The sequence below is a fragment of the Diabrotica virgifera genome, chromosome 4 (assembly GCF_917563875.1).
Source record: "Diabrotica virgifera virgifera chromosome 4, PGI_DIABVI_V3a".
NCBI lineage: Eukaryota > Metazoa > Arthropoda > Insecta > Coleoptera > Chrysomelidae > Diabrotica > Diabrotica virgifera.
This window is the reverse complement of record NC_065446.1, coordinates 95,657,611-95,678,214: the sequence shown is the minus strand read 5'-3', so window position 1 is coordinate 95,678,214 and position 20,604 is coordinate 95,657,611. Positions and strand designations below refer to the sequence as shown.

The 20,604-nt window shown below is 35.6% G+C and overlaps 1 protein-coding gene across 3 annotated transcripts in view; it reads right to left on the bottom strand.

The window, feature by feature from the left end:
* Positions 1-926: 926 nt before the first annotated feature.
* Positions 927-20,604, bottom strand: part of LOC114329806 (receptor-type tyrosine-protein phosphatase N2) — a 277,330-nt gene continuing 257,652 nt past the window's right edge. For all 3 annotated transcript variants that reach the window (XM_028279035.2, XM_028279034.2, XM_028279036.2), the window contains exons 13-15: positions 17,859-18,216; positions 11,322-11,561; positions 927-2,294 (exon numbers count right to left, since the gene is read on the bottom strand). In XM_028279035.2, the coding sequence (XP_028134836.1) occupies positions 1,991-2,294; positions 11,322-11,561; positions 17,859-18,216 (902 nt within the window). In that variant the 3' untranslated portion in view covers positions 927-1,990. The remainder of the gene's footprint in view (positions 2,295-11,321; positions 11,562-17,858; positions 18,217-20,604) is intronic.

The following is a 20,604-nucleotide window of genomic DNA, read 5'->3' as shown; positions in this document are numbered from 1 at the left end:
TCAATATTACTTCAAAATAATGTAGATTGAATTACAATTACAACCATTGTTTGGTTCTGGGGCTATTTAGCAAGTATTTGAGTAAGTAATCATAACCACATTTTTTAACTTTCAAAATTTCAACCATCTTTTCAATTTTAATAGTGGGATTACTTCTATTTTAGATTCACTGATGATGGACTGATAGGTCTGAAAACGTTCTGAATTGGACATATTTTATTCAATCCATTGGGATTTTTAAAAAATTTTTAGTAAATATACCTATTACATAGAAATGGTTTTTAAAATAAAAATGTATACCATGTTTATTCAGTTGCAATGCGAAGGCAAAACAATCTTACTTTTTAATTAGAATACGGAGTGCAGTCCAGTCCCTTTAACCGCGATTTTCGGCTCTTATTGGAGCCTTCATCGGAAGGAACGTAGGCACTGTTCTCCATATTTTAACTGATTCGTATCGAGAGGTTTTCCCACCCATTGCAACTGAAGTGATGATAGTAGGTGGCTAGCGCCATCTGGTATTGAAAGACGAAGTAGTTTTCAATCCTAATAGTAAATTATTAATATTGAAAATATTAAAAATATTACTAAAAGATATTTAAATTGAAAACTTATTGGTACACTTTCCTGGTGACACCTCCAAGACTTCTACAATTTGCAAGTCAAATGGATGCTGCAGTGAAGACGAGAGGGAAGGAATTCTACACTATGCAATTCACATCCCCCGTCTGCAGCTGGTAAATGGAAATGGTTTTTACTTCATGTAGTTTTTTAACTATATGGTATACAGCCAACCTAGGGAACTACCAATTTTTAGTTTTCCCTTTTTCTTTGTCTCTTGAAGTGCATAGATATCAATATTCTTCTAATTAAGTTCTTTGGCTATTAGTAGAATAGGAGTAGGTACGGGATAGAAACAAAAGAAATAACAACAACTAGTATGCTGTATACATACACATGCTTACATTACACTAATAATCTAATTTTTTTGAATCAGTACATTTATAATTCACAATTAATAACATGATTTGACAAAATAGAGCTGATAAATATAGCATAGAACATCTTATTTGTAATTATACCTTTTTCATTAAATATTATAATCGTCATGGGGGAAACAAATCCAACTGAACAGTCGTCCCTGCCTCCCCATTAGACAGAAATTGATAATTTTTCATTTTACACCTTGTCATTAATTTCAGTCTGGAACATACGGCTATATAAATACTTTTAATATATATAATATTCTTCTCCTTTTTAAGCGTCGATATCAAGAGCCCAGTTGAAGCCGTACTTTTGAGAGGCTGGAGATCAAAAATATAGCTTGAAACGGCTCTTTTCATGTGGAATACAAAGTTCATAAAATAGAAGTCTATCTGAATAGGCTATTAAAAAATTAACTCAACAACACATAGTAACATAGATTATAAGTTAAAAATGTCTTTAAAACATATATAAAAATAAATAGTCTAACATTTTTGTCATTAAGAATGTGGTTTGGTACTATATTTATATCTTTTGTCGTTCCCTAAAAACTCCAACCAAGCTACATTCCAGAAAACACAATATACATCTGTTGCAATAAATATATTTTATTTGTTTGTAAATAGATCTTTTGAATAACTAAACATAGATATGTAGATTTTGAAACAAGGTACGCGTCAACGAAGAATAGTGCTGGAGTATTCATCGTTGAATCTTCTGGTAACATAGTGATTACAGATATCCATAAATAAGACAACTGGGAATTTCTTATATGTTCAAATGTTCGAAAGTACTGTTGAAACGTTGATCTAAAACTTATTGTCCATGAAGTGCTTTAAAAATTCTTCTTTGAGATGTTTTCTCTAAACAATAGGTACTGTTTGGATCTACTGTCTTTACTGCATATTCAAAATTCCCGAACATAAACAAAAAACTCATATGAGGTGTCTTCTCACCCGAGCCTGGGCAATAAACACCTTGTGTTGAGTGAAGAATTTTCTCGTATCTATTTTTCCTTTTCTTGGACCGGGGCCGGACTGGGTTGGGGCGGTAGGGCTTTCAGGATGGCGTGTACTTCTTCTGCGACAGCGGTGAGCACGAATTCGAACTGTTGTTTGGTAGCTACCATTCTGGGTCTCTGGTCTCGTAGATGTTCCAGTGTTGCTGCGATATCGATTTCCTTTGCGCCTTTGGCCATTCGACTCAGTACCATGTCGATGAGACAGTAGGTTCCGGTTCTTCCTGCTCCGTCGCTGCAGTGGACTACGATTGGACAAGATCTGCCGCGGTAAGACTTATTGACTTTTCTCCTGCAACAAAATGGATTATTTGAAAAAATAAATTGACTATGTTTTTACTCTCCAAATAGTTGAAAGATTAGACTTAGAACACAATACGAGAAGCAGCCTTTAAATATAAAGGGGACATGCCCATAATTGTATCGTAATATTTACACTGTCGGCAGATTTTCCGTTTTTATAGGTTTCTTGAGCTGACGAGTAAATCTAGCATCCCACCTTCTTCCAAATCGATATGCTGCATTCGGGACTATTCCAAACGAGGAGCATGTAACTGCGTGACGTCACTAAAGGGTGCCATCTTTCAAGCAAATTTAAGAGAAGACCAGATAACGGGATATAAAATATATACAAGAATGATTTAGATTTTTTAACCAGTTCAAATGTAAAACTTATAATCTAAATTTTTAAAATATAAACTAACTACATCATCATCATCATCACTTAGCGCTACAACCCTGGGTGGGTCCTGGCTGACTGTACAACTTTCTTCCAATTTGTTCGGTCTTCCATCAACCTAGGGTCAAATGGAATGTTCATTTTCCGGAGATCTGCTTGGATGTTATCTCTCCATCGCATTCTGGGGCGCCTGAGTGGTCTTTTGCCTGTAGGAATCTCCTCCCATGCCAGTCTTACAAGTCTCTAGTCATGAAGTCTGTGCACGTGGCCTGCACATCTTAGTCGCTGTGATTTAATTTCTTGGACAATATCGGTGACATTGTAGAGTTTTTTAATTCGAAGTTGGTTCTGATTTGTAAATACTGGTTTGTGTTAATGTCGTGGTGAGGTTCGAAAATGTTTCTAAATATTTTTCGTTCAAAACGTCTGAGCTTTTCTTCGTTTAATTTGGTCATGGTCCACGTTTCGCAACCATATGTTAGTACAGGTCTGACGATGGATTTATAGATTTTGTTCTTGGAACTTCTTGTAAGATTTTTGAATTTATAAGCTTATCCAGTGCGAATAGACAGCGATTTGCTAATTGGATTCTGTCTTTTATTTCTTCAGTAACATCGTTGTCAGCTGTGATTACGGCCCCCAGATAGTTAAAACGTTGTACTCTTTCGAAATCGAAGGTGTTGACCATCACATTTTGTCCTATGCTGTCTCTTCATGTCGTTCTATTTATACACATATATTTCGTCTTCTCTTCATTAATCCTCAGCCCTATTTCACCTCCTTCCACCTTGTTGAAAATAGCTTTTGTGGATAGGATGGAGTCTCCAACGAGATCAATGTCATCTACGCATGCTAGTAATAGCTTGGGACCTTAAACCGATAGCAGTTCTGTTTTTATTTCGGCCGACCTCATGGCTTTCTCTAATACAAAGTTAAAAAGTAGTGGAGATAACGCATCACCCTGTTTGAGTCCACTGTTGATTTCGAAGCTGTCAGACAGTTTGTGTTATTTACACGTTCTTTTGATATTCCACCCTCCATACAGGCTTTAGTCATCCGAATAAGTTTCTTTGGTTTTGAGAACTCCGCCATGGCATTCCATACTTGGCTTCTTTCTACGCTGTCATATGCCTGTCGAAAGTCTATGAAGAGATTGTGTTTGGGTCTGTTATACTCCCATCCCTTTTCTAGAAGCTGTCTCAGCGTGAATAGTTGATCTATTGTGGGTCTGTTTGCCCTAAAACCGGCTTGATATTCTCCTAGGACATTTTCAGTATAAGGGGTTAGTCTACTAAGAATGATGTTTGAGAGGATTTTATATGCCGTGTTTAAGAGTGAAATTCCTCTGTAATTCGCGCATTTTATTTTGTCCCCTTTTTTGGCGGTGGACACTATGATGTTTTCCTTTCATCTTGCTGGCATCCTTCCTTCTAACCATATCTGTGTTATTAATTGATGGATTTGGCGATGTAATGTTTCTCCACCATATTTCAGAAATTCTACTGGTATCTCGTCCGTACCCGGCGCTTTGTCATTTTTCAGCTTATTTAAGGCCTTTCGAAATTCTTCAAAAGAGGGATTTTCGACGTGCATATCTGCTGTTATATAGATCTCTTCTTTGTGCTGTTCTTCCTGTATGATGTTTAGAAGGTCCCTGAAATACCCTTTCCATTCTTCTGTTAGTTCTTTATCGTCGATTATCATATGGCATTGATTGTCTCGCAGTGTATGGATATAATTGGTTCTATGTCCTCTTTTCTCATAAACTAAATACACTAAGTGTTAAATCCATTTTATGAAAAATGACTTTAAGAATTTGTGAATTTGTGTAACTAATTTACGAAAGGAACTCGAAGAACGAGAATGGATTCTACAGGAAAAACGGCTAAACTAATACAATGATACAAAAGATGATTAACATTTTAAATGAAGCAGACTGGGATGATAAAAACCTCAGAATAATTTCAGAACTTTACTGGAATCAGACCGCATATATGAAAATTAACGGAGAAGAAACAGATCACATAAAAATACTACGTAGAGTTAGACAGGGAGATGTATCCTATCGCCGTTAATATTTAATATGTACTCAGACAGAATTTTTAACGAGGCCCTATACAATGTGGACGAAGGCATCCATCTAAATGGAGAAAGAGTAAACAATATTAGATATGCCGACGACACCATGGTGATAGCAGATATTTTAGGGGAGCTTCAGAGGCTAATGGACAGAATCAACGAGTACTGTCAACAGTACGCACTAAACATTAATACCCAAAAAACGAAACAAACGGGGCTCATCTATACATTAATGGAACGCAGATAGAGCGCGTAAAACAGTATTGTTACCTGGGAACTTTTATCAATGAGCAGTGAAGAAATCTACAGGAAATAAAGTGCCGCATAGGAAAGACAAGTACGAAGTTTAACAAAATAAGTGCCATTTTCAAAAGCCACAACATATCCCCAGATACAAAATGAGATATTTGAGATGTTATGTTTTCTCTGTATTATTGTACGGAGCGGAGGCATAGACGCTTACAGACACCACTATTAAAAAACTTGAAGCATTTGAGATGTGGCTTTATAGAAGAATGCTGAGAATATCATGAACAGCAAGGATCACGAACAAGGAAGTTCTAGAAAGAATGAAGAATGAAGAAGGAACCGGAGATTGTGTTTACCATCAAACGCAGAAAATTGCAGTAATTGGGACATTTTATGAGAAATAGTCACCGGTACTCACTGCTGCAGTCCATATTACAAGGTAAAGTCAAAGGTAAGCGCGGACCCGGTAGAAGGAGAATATCATGTCTGCGGAATTAGAGAACATGGTTTAAGAAAACCTCAACGGAACTGTTTCGAGCCGCAGATAGCTAGTAGTCTAAGAGCTAGTGAACCCTCCGACTAACGGTAGTTCTGTAAGGCTAGAAATTTTTCTAGTGATAATTCATAGCACACCAAGGCTAAAAACCATGACCTGGCAGGCATCAGCGGTGCACGTGTATCTACCAGGTGAATCGAAAAGTGCAAATTTAGGGGGTAAAATAAACTTTCTCCTGTAAGGTTTAAATTTAAGTATGTGTTTGAGTGAGTCATTTAGAAGAAATGTGTACAATGACAGGCGATTCTGAAGAGCATAAGACCTTGCCAGGCGAGGGGAAAGATTAGAGGTTTTTCCTAAAATTATTCTTTTTGCATCAAACAATTTTTTTTAGGTTTTTTGAATCATTCCAAACAGAAAAAGTCTTTAGTGATTTTTCTCTTAGTTAATAGTTTTTGTTATATAAGCGATTGAAAATTTTGAAAATTGCGAAATCGGCCATTTTTAACCCGAAATCGGACATTTATCTAAAAATTTCAAAGTTGCCAAGGTAGGTATATATTCTTTAAACATTGGTTGATGAAATCCCAAATTTTTTTGCAATACAATATCGGAAACGCCTTTGTTTTTAATTGCTAATCAAGCGGGCGCGACACTGTAGTATAAGTGAGGACATTTGAGTTGGCATAAATTCATTATCTCGAGAATAGGCAAATTTCAAGAGAAATCCTGAGACAGGTCGATTTTTATTTTTAAATTAGGACTTTTTGGCATATATATATATATATATATATATATATATATATATATATATATATATATATATATATATATATATATACATAATACTAGTGACGTCATGATCGCGACACCGCGATCATGGCTGAAAATATCGAAGATCTTCAATTCCTTATTGATCGAGTCACTACTTGAATAACGGACTTAACATAAATGCAACAAAGACAAAGTTACTTGTGGTTAGTAAACAAGACGTCGGCCCTATGCAACTAATTGTCAGTGATGAATCAATAACAAAAGTTAACCATTTTAAATACCTAGGATGTTGGATAAACGAGACACTAAATCCGGATGAAGAAATTAAAACTCGTATAGAAATTGCAAGAGGAGCATTTATGAAACTTAGATCTATTCTGAGCAACTCTCAGCTGAATTTACAACTAAGAATCAAGTTCCTAAAATGTTATGTGTATCCTGTATTACTATATGGATGTGAAACCTGGATCATGAAGGTTAACATGATGAACAAATTAGAAGCCTTTGAGATGTGGTCGTATCGTAGAATGCTCAGAATATCTTGGGTTCAACGCATTTCAAACAGAGAAGTCTTAAACAGAGTAGGTCAAGGCGAAGGTGACTTAATGAAGATGATAAAAAAGAGAAAATTTGAATATCTGGGGCATATAATGAGAGGTAGCAGATACAGGATGCTGCAGTTAATACTCAATGGAAAGATCGACGGAAAAAGAGGAATTGGTCGAAAGAAATATTCATGGCTCCGAAACCTTCGTCAATGGACTGGCTTATCAGCAGATCAATTGTTACATGCCGCACAAGATCGAGAACGATATCGGCAAATTGTTATGGAAGCTACCCACGCCTAAAAATTTGGGCACGGTACTTAAAGAAGAAGAAGTGACGTCATCCATCTGAGCGTGATGACGTAATCGATGATTTTTTTAAATGAGAGTAGGGGTTGTGTGATAGCTCATTTGAAAGGTTATTTAATTCTCTATTCACTAATATAAGCATTAACATAATTATTTATACAGGGTGTACAAAAAATTTTTTTTTATTAAATTAACTTTGATTAAATTTGACAAATAGAAGAAAAATTTTTTTGTGCACCCAGTATAAATAATTATGTTAATGTTTATATTACTAAATAGAGAATTAAATAACCTTTCAAATGAGCTATCACACAACCCCTACTCTTATTTAAAAAAATCATCGATTACGTCATCACGCCCAGATGGATGACGTCACTAGTATTATATATATGCCAAAAAGTCCTAATTCAAAAATAAAAATCGACCTGTCTGAGGATTTCTCTTGAAATTTGCCCACTCTCGAGATAATGAATTTATGCAAACTCAAACGTCCTCACTTATCCTACAGTGTCGCGCCCGCTTGATTAGCAATTAATAAAACCAAGGGGTTTTCGATATTTTATTGCAAAAAACTCTTCGGGATTTCATCAATCAATGTTTAAAGAATATCTACGTACCTTGGCAACATTGAAATTATATAACAAAGACTATTAACTTAAGAGAAAAATCACTAAAGACCTTTTCTATTTGGAATAATTCAAAAAACCTAAAAAAAATTTGTTCGATGCAAAAAGAATAATTTTAGGAAAAACCTCTAATATTTCCCCTCGCCTGGCAAGGTATTATGCTCTTCAGAATCGCCTGTCATTGTACACATTTCTTCTAAATGACTCACTCAAACACATACTTAAATTTAAACCTTACAGGAGAAAGTTTATTTTACCCCCTAAATTTGCACTTTTCGATTCACCTGGTAGATACACGTGCATCGCTGATGCCTGCCAGGTCATGGTTTTTAGCCTTGGTGTGCTATGAATTATCACTAGAAAAATTTCTAGCTTTACAGGACGACCGTTAATAGTGGGAGGGTTCACTAGCTCTTAGACTATAGGTTATGAATGCCGATATGATTTCCAACATCCGAAACGGACAGGAACCAGAAGAAGAAGAACACAACGACTGAGGGATGCCTTAAAAGAAGAAGGCTTCGATCCGGGAACTTATATTTGAAGATAGGAAAACGATTCGAAGATAGGAAAATGTTTGTAGACAGGAAAGGATTCTTCGTGATTTATGAAATGCAGTTATTAACACTGCGATTAGCTGGTCACAAGACGCTGGTCGCTGGGTCAACACCCACGAAGAAATCCAGATAAAATTAGAAATTTGGACAAAAAAGTTCGTTCATACTGTCACAGTTGCTGATATCGAAGAACATGTTATCAGTGGCGTACCTATAGATCAGTAGCTTACCGATTTCCATACTGACATGAGACATAACTGATCACTAGTGATCACTTTACTCCAGCAGTTTTTTATAAATAATCAAAAGTTAAATAATTACATGCCAACCACTAGGGAGATACAACTCTTAAATAAAAAAAATCAAAAATAAAACCTTGTAATAACGGTGGGGTTGATATCTTTAATCAAACGACGAGATTTTCTTTAAAAGTAATTAATAAAGCAATTTTCGCTAACACTTAATGTTGATTATAAAAACTATAGAAACAGGATTAATAGTTTGTTAACAAAAACCAAAAACAATTTTTATCAAAATAAAATGCATGAAGCTGATGCAAACACAAAAAAATGTGGAATAAACATCTAAAAATATTGAACACATATCAATGATCACAGTAAAGTTTAAATATTTTTGACTGAATCATTTAAAACTAAGTTAAGACTACATGAAGTGCTGTGAACATGAGGAGCGTTTTGATATCTTTTCGACATTTTGGCTTGAACGGCATTATAAACACCACTCATATTTGCTGCGCTGACTCTGACCCCGCAGTTTGTCCATGCATATATTTAATTTATCTAACAATAAAACACTGAAAACGTTTGTTTTCTATACTTCCACAACATTTATTACAACTATGTGACTATAGCTGTTTCGGCAGAGTGCCTTTCTCAAGTGATATAGTTTACAATGTGTTTGCCTTTTTAAGTCTTTAACTGAAGAGGTTGAGGAGTTGGTCGTTCAGAATTATATCTGTATTTTTCAATTTATTAATTTGTTTAATTTATTAATTTATTCAATTATTTATTTAATTATTTATTCATTTATTTATTCATTTATTCAATTATTTATTTATTCATTTATTTATTCAATTGTTTATTTATTCATTTATATTAATTTGTTAAATTTAATAATTTATTAATTATTAATTTCAATGAAAAATGTAGATATAATTCTGAATGACCAACTCGAGACAAACAGCTCCCCACTCCTCAACCTCTTCAATAAAAGACTTAAAAAAGCAAACACATTGTAAACTATATCACTTGAGAAAGGCACTCTGTCGAAATAGCTGTAGTCACATAGTTGTAATAAATTTTGTGGAAGTATAGAAAACAAACTTATTCAGTGTTTTATTGTTAGATAAAATGAACTTCCATCAAGTAACGGTCGAATCCATCAAATATTTAATTTAGTTTATAATTTAGCCAAAATTTTATTGCCAAGTGTAGACGCAGTTTGGTCAGTTATCGGAACAAATCCTAAAAATGATTAGTTAATTACAATATCCAAGACATTTTCTTCGAAATAAAAAATTTCGACATATCGAAAAACTAACTAAGTTGGTATGTTTCTGAAATGTCTTGAGTTGCATCTATAAAACTATCGAAAAAAATGGAGATGCAGTAATATTATGTAGTAATTTACTTTTAATTGAGTTTCCAAGCAAATCTATCACCTCATTTTGAATTTTCTGGCTAAGATAAGTGACCCATTTTTTTCTTCGATTTTTTCTTTCTTCTTCGAAACAAAAAGCGGGTTAAAGCGGGCCCCTGTGGGGCCCGGGCCCTAGTTCCGCGAAATCCGCGGAACCATGCTCAGTACTCCACCGCATGTTATATTAGGAATGAACGTAATGAATTTGCATGCATTTCACTTGGATTTTGAGAATATGGTAATCAAAGTTGGTAACGAGGAGGTATTTCTTCATTCACATGATGACAGCGCACTGTGCATTAAGAAACTACCTACACATTAAAGAAAATACACTTATGCCTGCGAGGAGTGAAAGGATCATAGTAGCACGGCTGCAGGAATTGTAGAACAAGGAAAGCAGGTTATGATGTAGCGTTGGAACCACAGCGAAGAAGTTGGCCGAGGAATCAGAATTGGAAAGGAATTAGTTGCTGTTGCTAAAGAAATTCCTGTAAGATTTATTAATGTCAATTAATACCCAGTGACCATCAAGAAAGGGACAAAAGTAGGAACTTTGTACTTCTAATGTCTATAATCCGTCGGACGACAACGTCCGATAATTCCAATGACAAGTTATTCTAAATGGTTGCAGTTGCTGCCCAGTTTCTAAATCAGTCGAAGAAAGGGAAATTAAGGGAATTTCTTCGGCGGTATTGTGACATATTCGTGGCGAAAGCAAGATAGACGAAAATAACTACCGTTCTCAAATATATTGATACTGGTAACGCTAAGCCAATTCGTGAAACAATTCAACGATTACCACAAGCGAAGAGAGAGGAAGCTAAAAAGATTGTTCAGGTAATGAAGAAAGACGGGGAGATAAAACGCTTTACGAGCCCATGGGTCTCTATGGTCGTCTTGGTCAAGAAGAAAGACGGAATTACGAGTTTTTCTGTGGACTATCGTTTGTTGCACACGTATATCAAGAAAGATAGTTGTTATCCTCTGCCTTGGATCGACGATACGTTGGATACATTGACTGGAAGTAAATTGTTTTCTACGTTGGAATTGAAGTCTGGATAATGTCAGCTAGAAGTGGACCCAATGGATAAGGGGGAGATAGCCTTCACCACAAGATCTGGATTGTGGCAACTCAACGTTATGCGATTTGGACTCTGTATGCTCCTGCGACATTTAATAGGCTTATGAAAAATGCGTTGAGAGAGTTATCTTGGAAAACGTGTCTGGTGTATTTAGACGACATAATCCTCTTCGAGGCGTATCTCAAAATTCTGCTTTGTCCAATAATTGAAATTGTCGTGCTATCAAACATAAAAAATGTGTTATAAATAGTAAAAAGGACATACCTAAATTCCAGTAGTGCTTTTGTAGATGCGGGTATTCCAGTTTCTGGCCAAGATAAAAAGTGGAACTGAGTAACCGTCCTCGTCTCTCCAGTACGAACGTTCTTCAGATAGAAAGATCGAACCAAATAGTCATCACACCAGATATGTTCACTAACGAGATGTACTTCGTAGATGTGGTAAAGCTCAGATCCTTCTTCGGGCCAGTAACGGTGACACATTGCATTGCCTCCCTCAGTTAATCTAAAATACAAGCAATAATGCATTTTATGTAATTTAGAAAAAAAATGTTAGTAATCATCAACAATTGTTGGTTAAATTAATTGTTTACCATATTATTTTAGGAATTTCTCTCAATATCAATCTCAAATTGGAAATCGAAACGTCAAAAAACAAAACCAAAGCTGTACTAGAGCGGTCCGACAACTACTTAGTCTTCAAAAGAAAATCTAAAATTTTGGCCATTTTTTTAACTAAGGGTAAGAACAGAACAAGTGGGTCGCGGTGGAGGTGGAGGTCGCGGTCGATGTCGATATCTATGTAAAACAAACACATTGTAGTGAATGGAAGAGAACAGAGCAGGTAAGTCGCGGTGGAGGTTTAGCGCGATGCCATCCAGGAGGTTTAAATTGATGCTTTTGAAAATAAAATTCGTTTATTTTACATGGATGTCTACTGCGCGGCCTAAAAGGATGCTTCCCTGTGATTGGTCCGTTCGAAGACAAGTTGTCATTACCTGCCCTATCTGAGTTGATACTTTTTATATAATCACTTTTTTGTATTCAGTTTATTTTTAAATTTCTAAAATAATTAAATTCAGTAAATTTTTGAAATATGAAGAAGGATTTTGAAATTGAAGAGTCGGGCTAATAATACGACATAGTACAGCCCTTTGATAATTTTGCCATCTTCTAGGAAGTGGATATAGATGACACCAGGTGAATCCCAGAAAATGGTGGTCATATCTTTCCGGTCCATTGGACAGTCTTCGCCCTCCTCGGAGCACGTTCGCGGGGCGACCCCCACCCACTCTTCTATGGGGGCGACTGTGTCGACTGTTCCTTGGACTCCAGTAAAACCATGTTTCGTCGACGGTTATGAAACAACATAGAAACTCATTTGGATTACGCTTAAACAGCATCAAACACTTAGACGGAGAGGCAGCGCTGAAAAATCTCTTTGAATTTACTAAAGCTAGTTTTTTCACAGTTGATTACTGTGATTGTGTAGAGACACATACTGCGGTCGATCAAGCGAAACGTAGAACAGGCGTTACTGAGAGGGTATCAAAGTTGCTTTCCTACGAAGGTAATTAAATCCATTTACTAAGGCTGAAAATCAGTACACATAGTTTAAATTGAATATAAATAAAAGTTATTATCATTATTATGGTCGGTCAGCTGTATGACGGGACAGAGCCGGTCGGTCGGCGCCAATGAATGTACAGGGTTATTCAAAATATATTTAGACCCCCTTGTAAACTGCTTTATTTACAGAATTATAAAAAAATGTAAAATACAAAAGTTATTCGATTTTTTAATTATGATTTTTTGACATATATATCGTACTACTGACGTCATCCATCTGGGCGTGATGACGTATTCGAGTATTTTTTTAAATGAGAATAGGGGTCGTGTGTTAGCTCATTTGAAAGGTTATTCAATTCTCTATACAGTACTATAAACATTAAGATCATTATTTGTACAGGGTGTCCAAAAATTTTATTTGAATTATTAATTAAACAATTAATTTAATTATAAAAATATTTTTGGACACCCTATATAATTAATCATGTTAATGTTTATATTACTGAATAGGGAATTGAACAACCTTTTAAATGAGCTAGCACTCGACCCCTATTGCCATTTAAGAAAATAGTCGATTACGTCATCACGCCCTAATGGATGACGTCACTAGTACGATATATATGTCAAAAAATCATAATTTAAAAATCGAATAACTTTTATATTTTACATTTTTGTCTAATTCTGTTAATTAAAGCAGTTTACAAGGGGGTCAAAATATAGTGATTAACCCTGTACATTCACTGGGGCCGACCGACCGGCTCTGTCCCGTCGTACAGCTGACCTGATTTAATTTAGAATGTGTGTACTGATTTTCAGCCTTAGTAAATGGATTTAATTACCTTCGTAGGAAACAACTTTGATACCCTCTCAGTAACGCCTGTTCTACGTTTCGCTTGACCGACCGAAGTATGTTTCTCTACACACTCACAGTAATCAACTGTGAAAAATCTAGCTTTAGTAAATTCAAAGAGATTTTTCAGCGCTGCCTCTTGGACTAACTGCACTGAAGTCTCATGGTTGCGTTTATTGTTCAAAGTTAGAAAATGATGAAACAAAATTTCATGCAGGATATGACCAACGAGATCTTTTGAGATGACTGCGGTCTCAGCTAGATATCTCATGCACCTTCAGTCGGCGGTCTACTACCAATACGAGATCGTGAATTTCTTTCACGTTATCGTCATTGGTAGCCGTTTTCGGGGCACCTCGGAGTGACTTATCAAAAACCGACGTGGCACCACGTTGAAACTCGTTAAACCAGGGCTTCCCAAACTTATTCGTACTGTGACGCCCTTGGGAATTTGCTATTTTTTTGCGACGCCCCTCAACCCAACCCCCAATAATACTTACCAATTTTAGTACTAGCCTAGTAGCAGGTTATTTATAATTTTTATGGATATTAAGAAAGAAATCAAAACATAGGCACAAAAATAAAAAGGGATATTTATTTATGTAACTGACTGGTTAATGTGCGGGATGTGCTTGCTTTTTTGAGCATAGCTTATGAAACCGGGGCTCTAATTTGAAAATTGTCACTCTAATTTCTTTTTCTAAGTTTATGTTTGACCTGTACTTGTTTTTATTTACCGCATCTGCAGTAAAACCCGTTTCGCACAAGTACGAAGTCGCAAATGGTAAAAAAACTTTAATGCAGCAGTGCTGATGGCATGATAATTATGAGAAACTGAGCTCCAAAATTATTCAAACAGGTCCTAGTCGTGTTGAAGCTTTAGGCTGGAATCACAGGACAATTCTGTCGGTTGTTCTTCTTCCTCTGTTAAAAGTGTCGATGGTGTGAATGACTAGGGAGGGATTCTGTCTGACCCAGTCATATTGCTCCAGATTTTTGGGAAAACATTTCTCAGTGTTCGTTCAATGAAAACATGTGTTGTGTAAACATATTTTTTAAAGAGGAACCGAGGATTTCTACTAAATAGGGAGGAAATCTACTAAAACTTACCCTGGAACTGATATTGGTTCGGATCATAATCCAGTAGTATCTGTGTTAGAAGCTAGACCAAAGAAAATGAGAAAAACCATCATCCCAACGTTAGACTTAAGTCAGCTTAAAAGTGAACACCGACGACAAACAGTGCGCGAAGAAATCAACACCGACCTCAGTGTAGCAGAAAACCAAATCCGCAGAACAGACAACATAGATGAAAAACTGAAGTATATAAACACTATAATAAGAACTACGGGAAAGAAACACCTAACCAAATCTCCAAAGAAACATAAGGTGTGGATGACACCAGACATACTAGAACTAATGGATGAAAGACGCAAATTGAAGAATAATTCAGAAAAATACAGAGAGGTTGATAAGAACATAAAGCATAAATAAAGAAGGCCAAAGAATCATGGATTAAAGAACAATGTGTAGAAATGGAAGACTATGAAAGAAAGTATGACACATTCAATATACATAAAAAAGTAAAAGAACTTACAGGAACCCAAAGAAGACATCAAATAAGTTTGCTTAAGGACAAAGACGGAAATATTATTGTAGATTTAACAGAAAAAATTAATAGATGGAGTGAATACATAAGAGAATTGTTTGAGGACAACAGAAATAACATTGACAAGGTAAATGGTGAAACGGGACCTGAAATCCTAAAATGTGAAGTAGAAATGGCACTTAGAAATTCCAAAACTGGAAAGGCAAATGGACCCGATGAGGTTCCTACTGAATTACTAAAGCTCTTGAATGATGAATCAATAGGTATAATATTGCACTTATTTAACACAGTATACAATACTGGTATTATACCTCAAGAGTGGCTGCTGTCTACATTCGTTACACTGCCAAAGAAATCCAATGCAAAAGAATGTTCAGAACAATATCTTTAATGAGCCATCTACTAAAGATATTTCTAAAAATCATCCACAACCGAGTTTATCAAAAGTTGGAGTCAGATATTAGTAATACACAGATGGGGTTCAGAAAAGGACTAGGTACTCGAGAAGCTCTCTTCGGTTTGAATGTTCTTACACAAAGATGCCTAGACGTTAATCAAGAAGTACATGCATGTTTTATCGATTTTGAAAAAGCGTTTGACAGAGTACGCCACGATAGGCTAAGAGACATTCTTGAAAGAAAAGACATAGATAATAAAGATCTGCGAATAATTCTCAACTTATATTGGAATCAGAAAGCTAACGAAAGAAAACGAGATATCAAAAGCAATAGAAATACGTAGAGGAGTAAGACAGGGATGCATTTTGTCACCACTGCTATTTAATGTATATAGTGAAAGCATCTGTCAGGAAGCCCTTTTGCAAGCAAATGAAGGAATCGTAATCAATGGAGAGGTTGTAAGTTGTAAATAATATTCGATACGCAGACGACACTGTACTAGTTGCAAGAACAGTAGAAGAATTACAACGATTACTTACAAACATAAATATTGCTTGCAACAATTATGGCATAAACATTAATATCAAAAAAACCAAGTATATGGTCTTCAGTAAAATCATGACACAACCAGCACATAGTAGTATAAACGGCATTCAAATTGAAAAAGTATCAAGTTATAAATACTTGGGAACTTTAATAAACGAACCTGGAGACCAAAACAATGAAATAAAAAGACGTATCGAAATTGCCAGGGCCACCTTCATAAAGATGAGAAAATTCTTCTGCAACAGAGATATAAGCATCCCTCTACGATTAAGAATGCTAAGTGGCTACGTATTTAACACGCTATTTTACGGTGTAGAGGCCTGGACTCTCAAACAGAACAACATAAAAAATATTGAAAGTTTCGAGATGTGGTGCTACCGTCGAATGCTGAAGATAAGTTGGGTTGAAAGAATCACAAATCTTGAAGTAATACGAAGGATAGGAAGAGACCCAGAAATTTTATTAACGATAAAACGAAGAAAACTCGAGTATTTGGGTCACCTGATGAGAGGTCATAAATACGCATTACTTCAAAATATAATGCAAGGAAAAATAGAAGGAAAACGGAATCCAGGCCGTAGAAGAATGTCGTGGATGCGGAATTTGAGAGAGTGGTTTGGCTGCACCACTAATGAACTTTTTAGGTCAGCTGTAAACAAAGTCAGGGTAGCCTTGATGATTTCCAATCTCCGATAGGAGTGGCACAAGAAGAAGAAGAGAGGATTTCTATCGATTTTTCTTGTAGAATACCTTGTAAAGTAGGGAAACAGTCAATTTCTTGATCTTATTTTCTCTTCCATAAGAAAACTTTTGAAACCCAGTAATTTTATCTGCCAATTGCAGAATATGAGTATTATTTCCCTGTAAATACTTACTTATTAAGATCATTTAATTTGTTAAATATGTCACAGTGGTATGCTAATTTTATTATAAACTCTGAATTAATAAAGTTTTGCGCATCATTATGCGATTCTGCATGACATGTAGATATGTACATGTAAAATTTCATTTTTTAAATTCATATACACGTGCGAGTACGTTGCCTTTGGACAGCCAACGAGAGTTGCAATAATAAATTAAAGAGGTGAGTTCGGCCCCCATTTCTTCACAATGTTTATGGAAAAGACTTGATTTCACGAGTCATGTTTTAATGTAGTTCACCACTTTAATAATGCTATCCATCACAACACTTAATTCAGGTGTAATGTTCTTTGCTGCTAAGGTCTCTCTATCTATGACACAATGTGTCCATTTTACATTGGAGCCTTGGTTTGGATGAGAGCTTGCAGTCCTGCATACTATCCAGACAAATATATTTTTTGTATTAGAGACCCGCGCTGACACGCGACGCCCCTGGGACAACGCCGCGACGCCCCAGGGCGTCGCGACGCACAGTTTGGGAAGCCCTGCGTTAAACCATTTTTTGACAGTTTTTATCGAAAGAGAAGTGTCACTGTTTATACCACTCAAGCAATTTTTGATTTCGCTGCGAGATTTCCCTTCTAAAAAAAGTCGAATCACCTGACTGACATTGCTCTTTTTAATTTTTTCTAAAATCCCCAAACACGCCCGCTTACACACGCGGTCAAAACAAAACTATGAGTCAAATTTGGCTGATATTTTGACATAGGCCGTCTACAAGAATGTATTACACGATCATAGATTTCTCTTGCGACAGTGGCGCCATCGAGCGGAAAGACTAAGTACTTATCAGTTCCGCCAAGTTATTTTCATTACATTTCATTTTGGTTTAGTCCCATGCATAAAATTTAGTGATTGCTGCATTTGTTCGAATGTATTGTTAAATACCTAAATATTTTTGACATTTACCTTGTCAACATAACTATAACCACAGCTCCTTGCTCCCAAATTAGCTGCCAAAAGTCAGGGGCTGTATGGGGCAAAGGACCCTGCGTAGCAATATAAGCTGGATTTCTGGGATCATGATCGGTTATGCTAGAAGCGTTGATGTAATCCGAGCCGTTGGCGTTGGTCAGTTCATTCAGTACCACACGAGCATGATCGTAGGGCACCACCTCAGGATACCGGTTGTTTTCTTTGTTGTCTTTCTTTGTAGCTACGGTTACTTCGCATGGCTCGGCTACGTAGGCACAAAGTGCGACCCATTCTTGCTCTAAGCGATCTTTATTCTTGAGATGGTCTTCCATGTAGCTCAATACCATATGACCTAAAAAAAAAATTATTACTTTTTACAAAGAGACCAATTATTTTAAGGACTGTCAAAGTAATGCCATTATTTTGCATTGTATTAACACTAGCTCAAGAAGATTCGTGCAATGTGCAAATTATAGAAAGGGAAAGTAGAAGTTGGTACTCTGTGCTCAAAGATGTTTGTTCCGTGTGCTACAAATATGTAATCCATCTTCTATCTAATAGAGAAGTTCCCCTAGATAGCACAAAAACTATTAACATCTACCAAAACAACAAAATGGAAGTCAGAATAGATGGACAACTTACAGAACCTATAGACATAGGCAGCAGAATAAGAAAGAGATACTCATTGAGCTCTTCACGCTCTTCAATTTAATCATGGATGACATCATCAAAAAAGCTTAAAGAAAGGAAGAGGATACAGAGTGGCAAACAAAGAAGTAAAAGTACTGTGTTATGCAGACGACTCAATATTAAAAGCCCAAGATGAAGATAGTCTGCAAAAATTAGTCCACCGATTTAAAATAAGAGCAAAAACTTTCAATATGACAATTTCATCTCAGAAAAATAAAACATTAGTAATCAGTAAATAACCTATCAGATCTAAAATAGAAATTGATGACATCAGTATTAAACAGGTAACGGAAATAAAATACCTTGGAATTTCATTGTTAAGCTATGAAGACCTGGACAAAGAAGTGAGAAATCAAGTACCCGATACAGCCACAATACAAATGCTACTGGTAACGGAAGAGAGTACTGAGAAGAATTACAGGAAATACGATGAGAGATCGAAAAAAGAGTGAATGTAAAAAATAATGGAATAATCACATAAGCAGAATAGGAGAAACACGTGTGTCAAAATAGCAAAAGATAAATCATCAATTGGTAGAAGTATCGGTCGATCTTTCAAAAAAATGGAGTGACAATCTTCCATAGAGGTATCAATCGGCCAATGAACAATCAGAAATGCTTAAAAAGAGGAGGAAGAAAAAGAATAATATATACTAGGTTGTTCAATAAGTAGTGCGGTTCTCTATGTGAGGGCGTTGCTACTAGCCTATTTTATTACGAACGTATGTGAAGTTTCATTTTAATCTCTCGATTAATTCTTTGTTTAGAAGCCATTTAATATCGATGTGTCACAGTAATTTTCACAATGGGAATAACAAAGTATCGTGCAGTGATTGAATTTTTAGTTTTGGAAGTTTTAAAAGTAAAACAAATTTATGAACGAATGTTGAAAGTGTATAAGGACTCTTCGCCTTCAATTATCGTCCAAGAGGCAGCGCTGAAAAATCTCTCTGAATTTACTAAAGCTAGTTTTTTCACAGTTGATAACTGTGATTGTGTAGAGAAACATACTGCGGTCGGTCAAACGAAACGTAGAACAGGTGTTACTGATAGGTTATCAAAGTTGCTTTCCTACAAAGGTAATGCAATCAATTTACTAAGGCTGAAAATCAGTACACACATTGTAAATTGAATATAAATAAAAGTTATTATAGTCGGTCAGCTGTATGACGGGACAGAGCCGGTCGGTCGGCCCCAGTGAATGTACAGGGTTATTCACTATATTTTGACCCCCCTGTATACTGCTTTATTTACAGAATTAGAAAAAAAATGTATAATACAAAAGTTATTCGGTTTTTAAATTATGATGTTTTGACACATATATCGTACTAGTGACGTCATCCATTTGGGCGTGATGACGTAATCGACTATTTTTTTAAGGGAATAGGGGTCGAGTGCTAGCTCATTTGAAAGGTTATTAAATTCCCTATTCAGTAATATAAACATTAAAATGATTAATTATACAGAGTGTCCAAAAAATTTTTTTAATCAGGTTAATTGACACAAAAAGAAGAATGTATGTAATTTATTTAATTCAAAATACATTCTACTACTGTCAGAAAACACAAATAAATGTTTATTGGACAAATAAACATTACTTTTCACTTAAATTCATTGTTCAATCTGCCACCCATCTGCCTCTTGGCAGTTTGAAAATAGAATTTAAGGTGATACAGTAGCGATCAACAGGTAGCAAAAACGCGTTCCAAGATTGCGGCTGTAATTTTGAATATTTTTTCGAGATATTTGGCACACGTATTCGTAATATAATAAAGAATGGCGGTACAGAGCCCAATTTGAAAAATATATTAATATATGGAAATTACTCTGTAATTAAATACAATATTAAAAAAACGAGCCTGTACCGCCATTAAGAAGAACAAAAAAATACACTTTTTTCAAATAAAGTTTTTTATCCGATGCCTAGATTTTGTGTCATTTTGGAACTACTAAAATTTTTTATTTCATTAGTAGTTCCAAAATGACATAAAATCTAGGCATCGGATAAAAAATTTTATTTGAAGAAAGTGTATTTTTTTGTTCTTCTTAA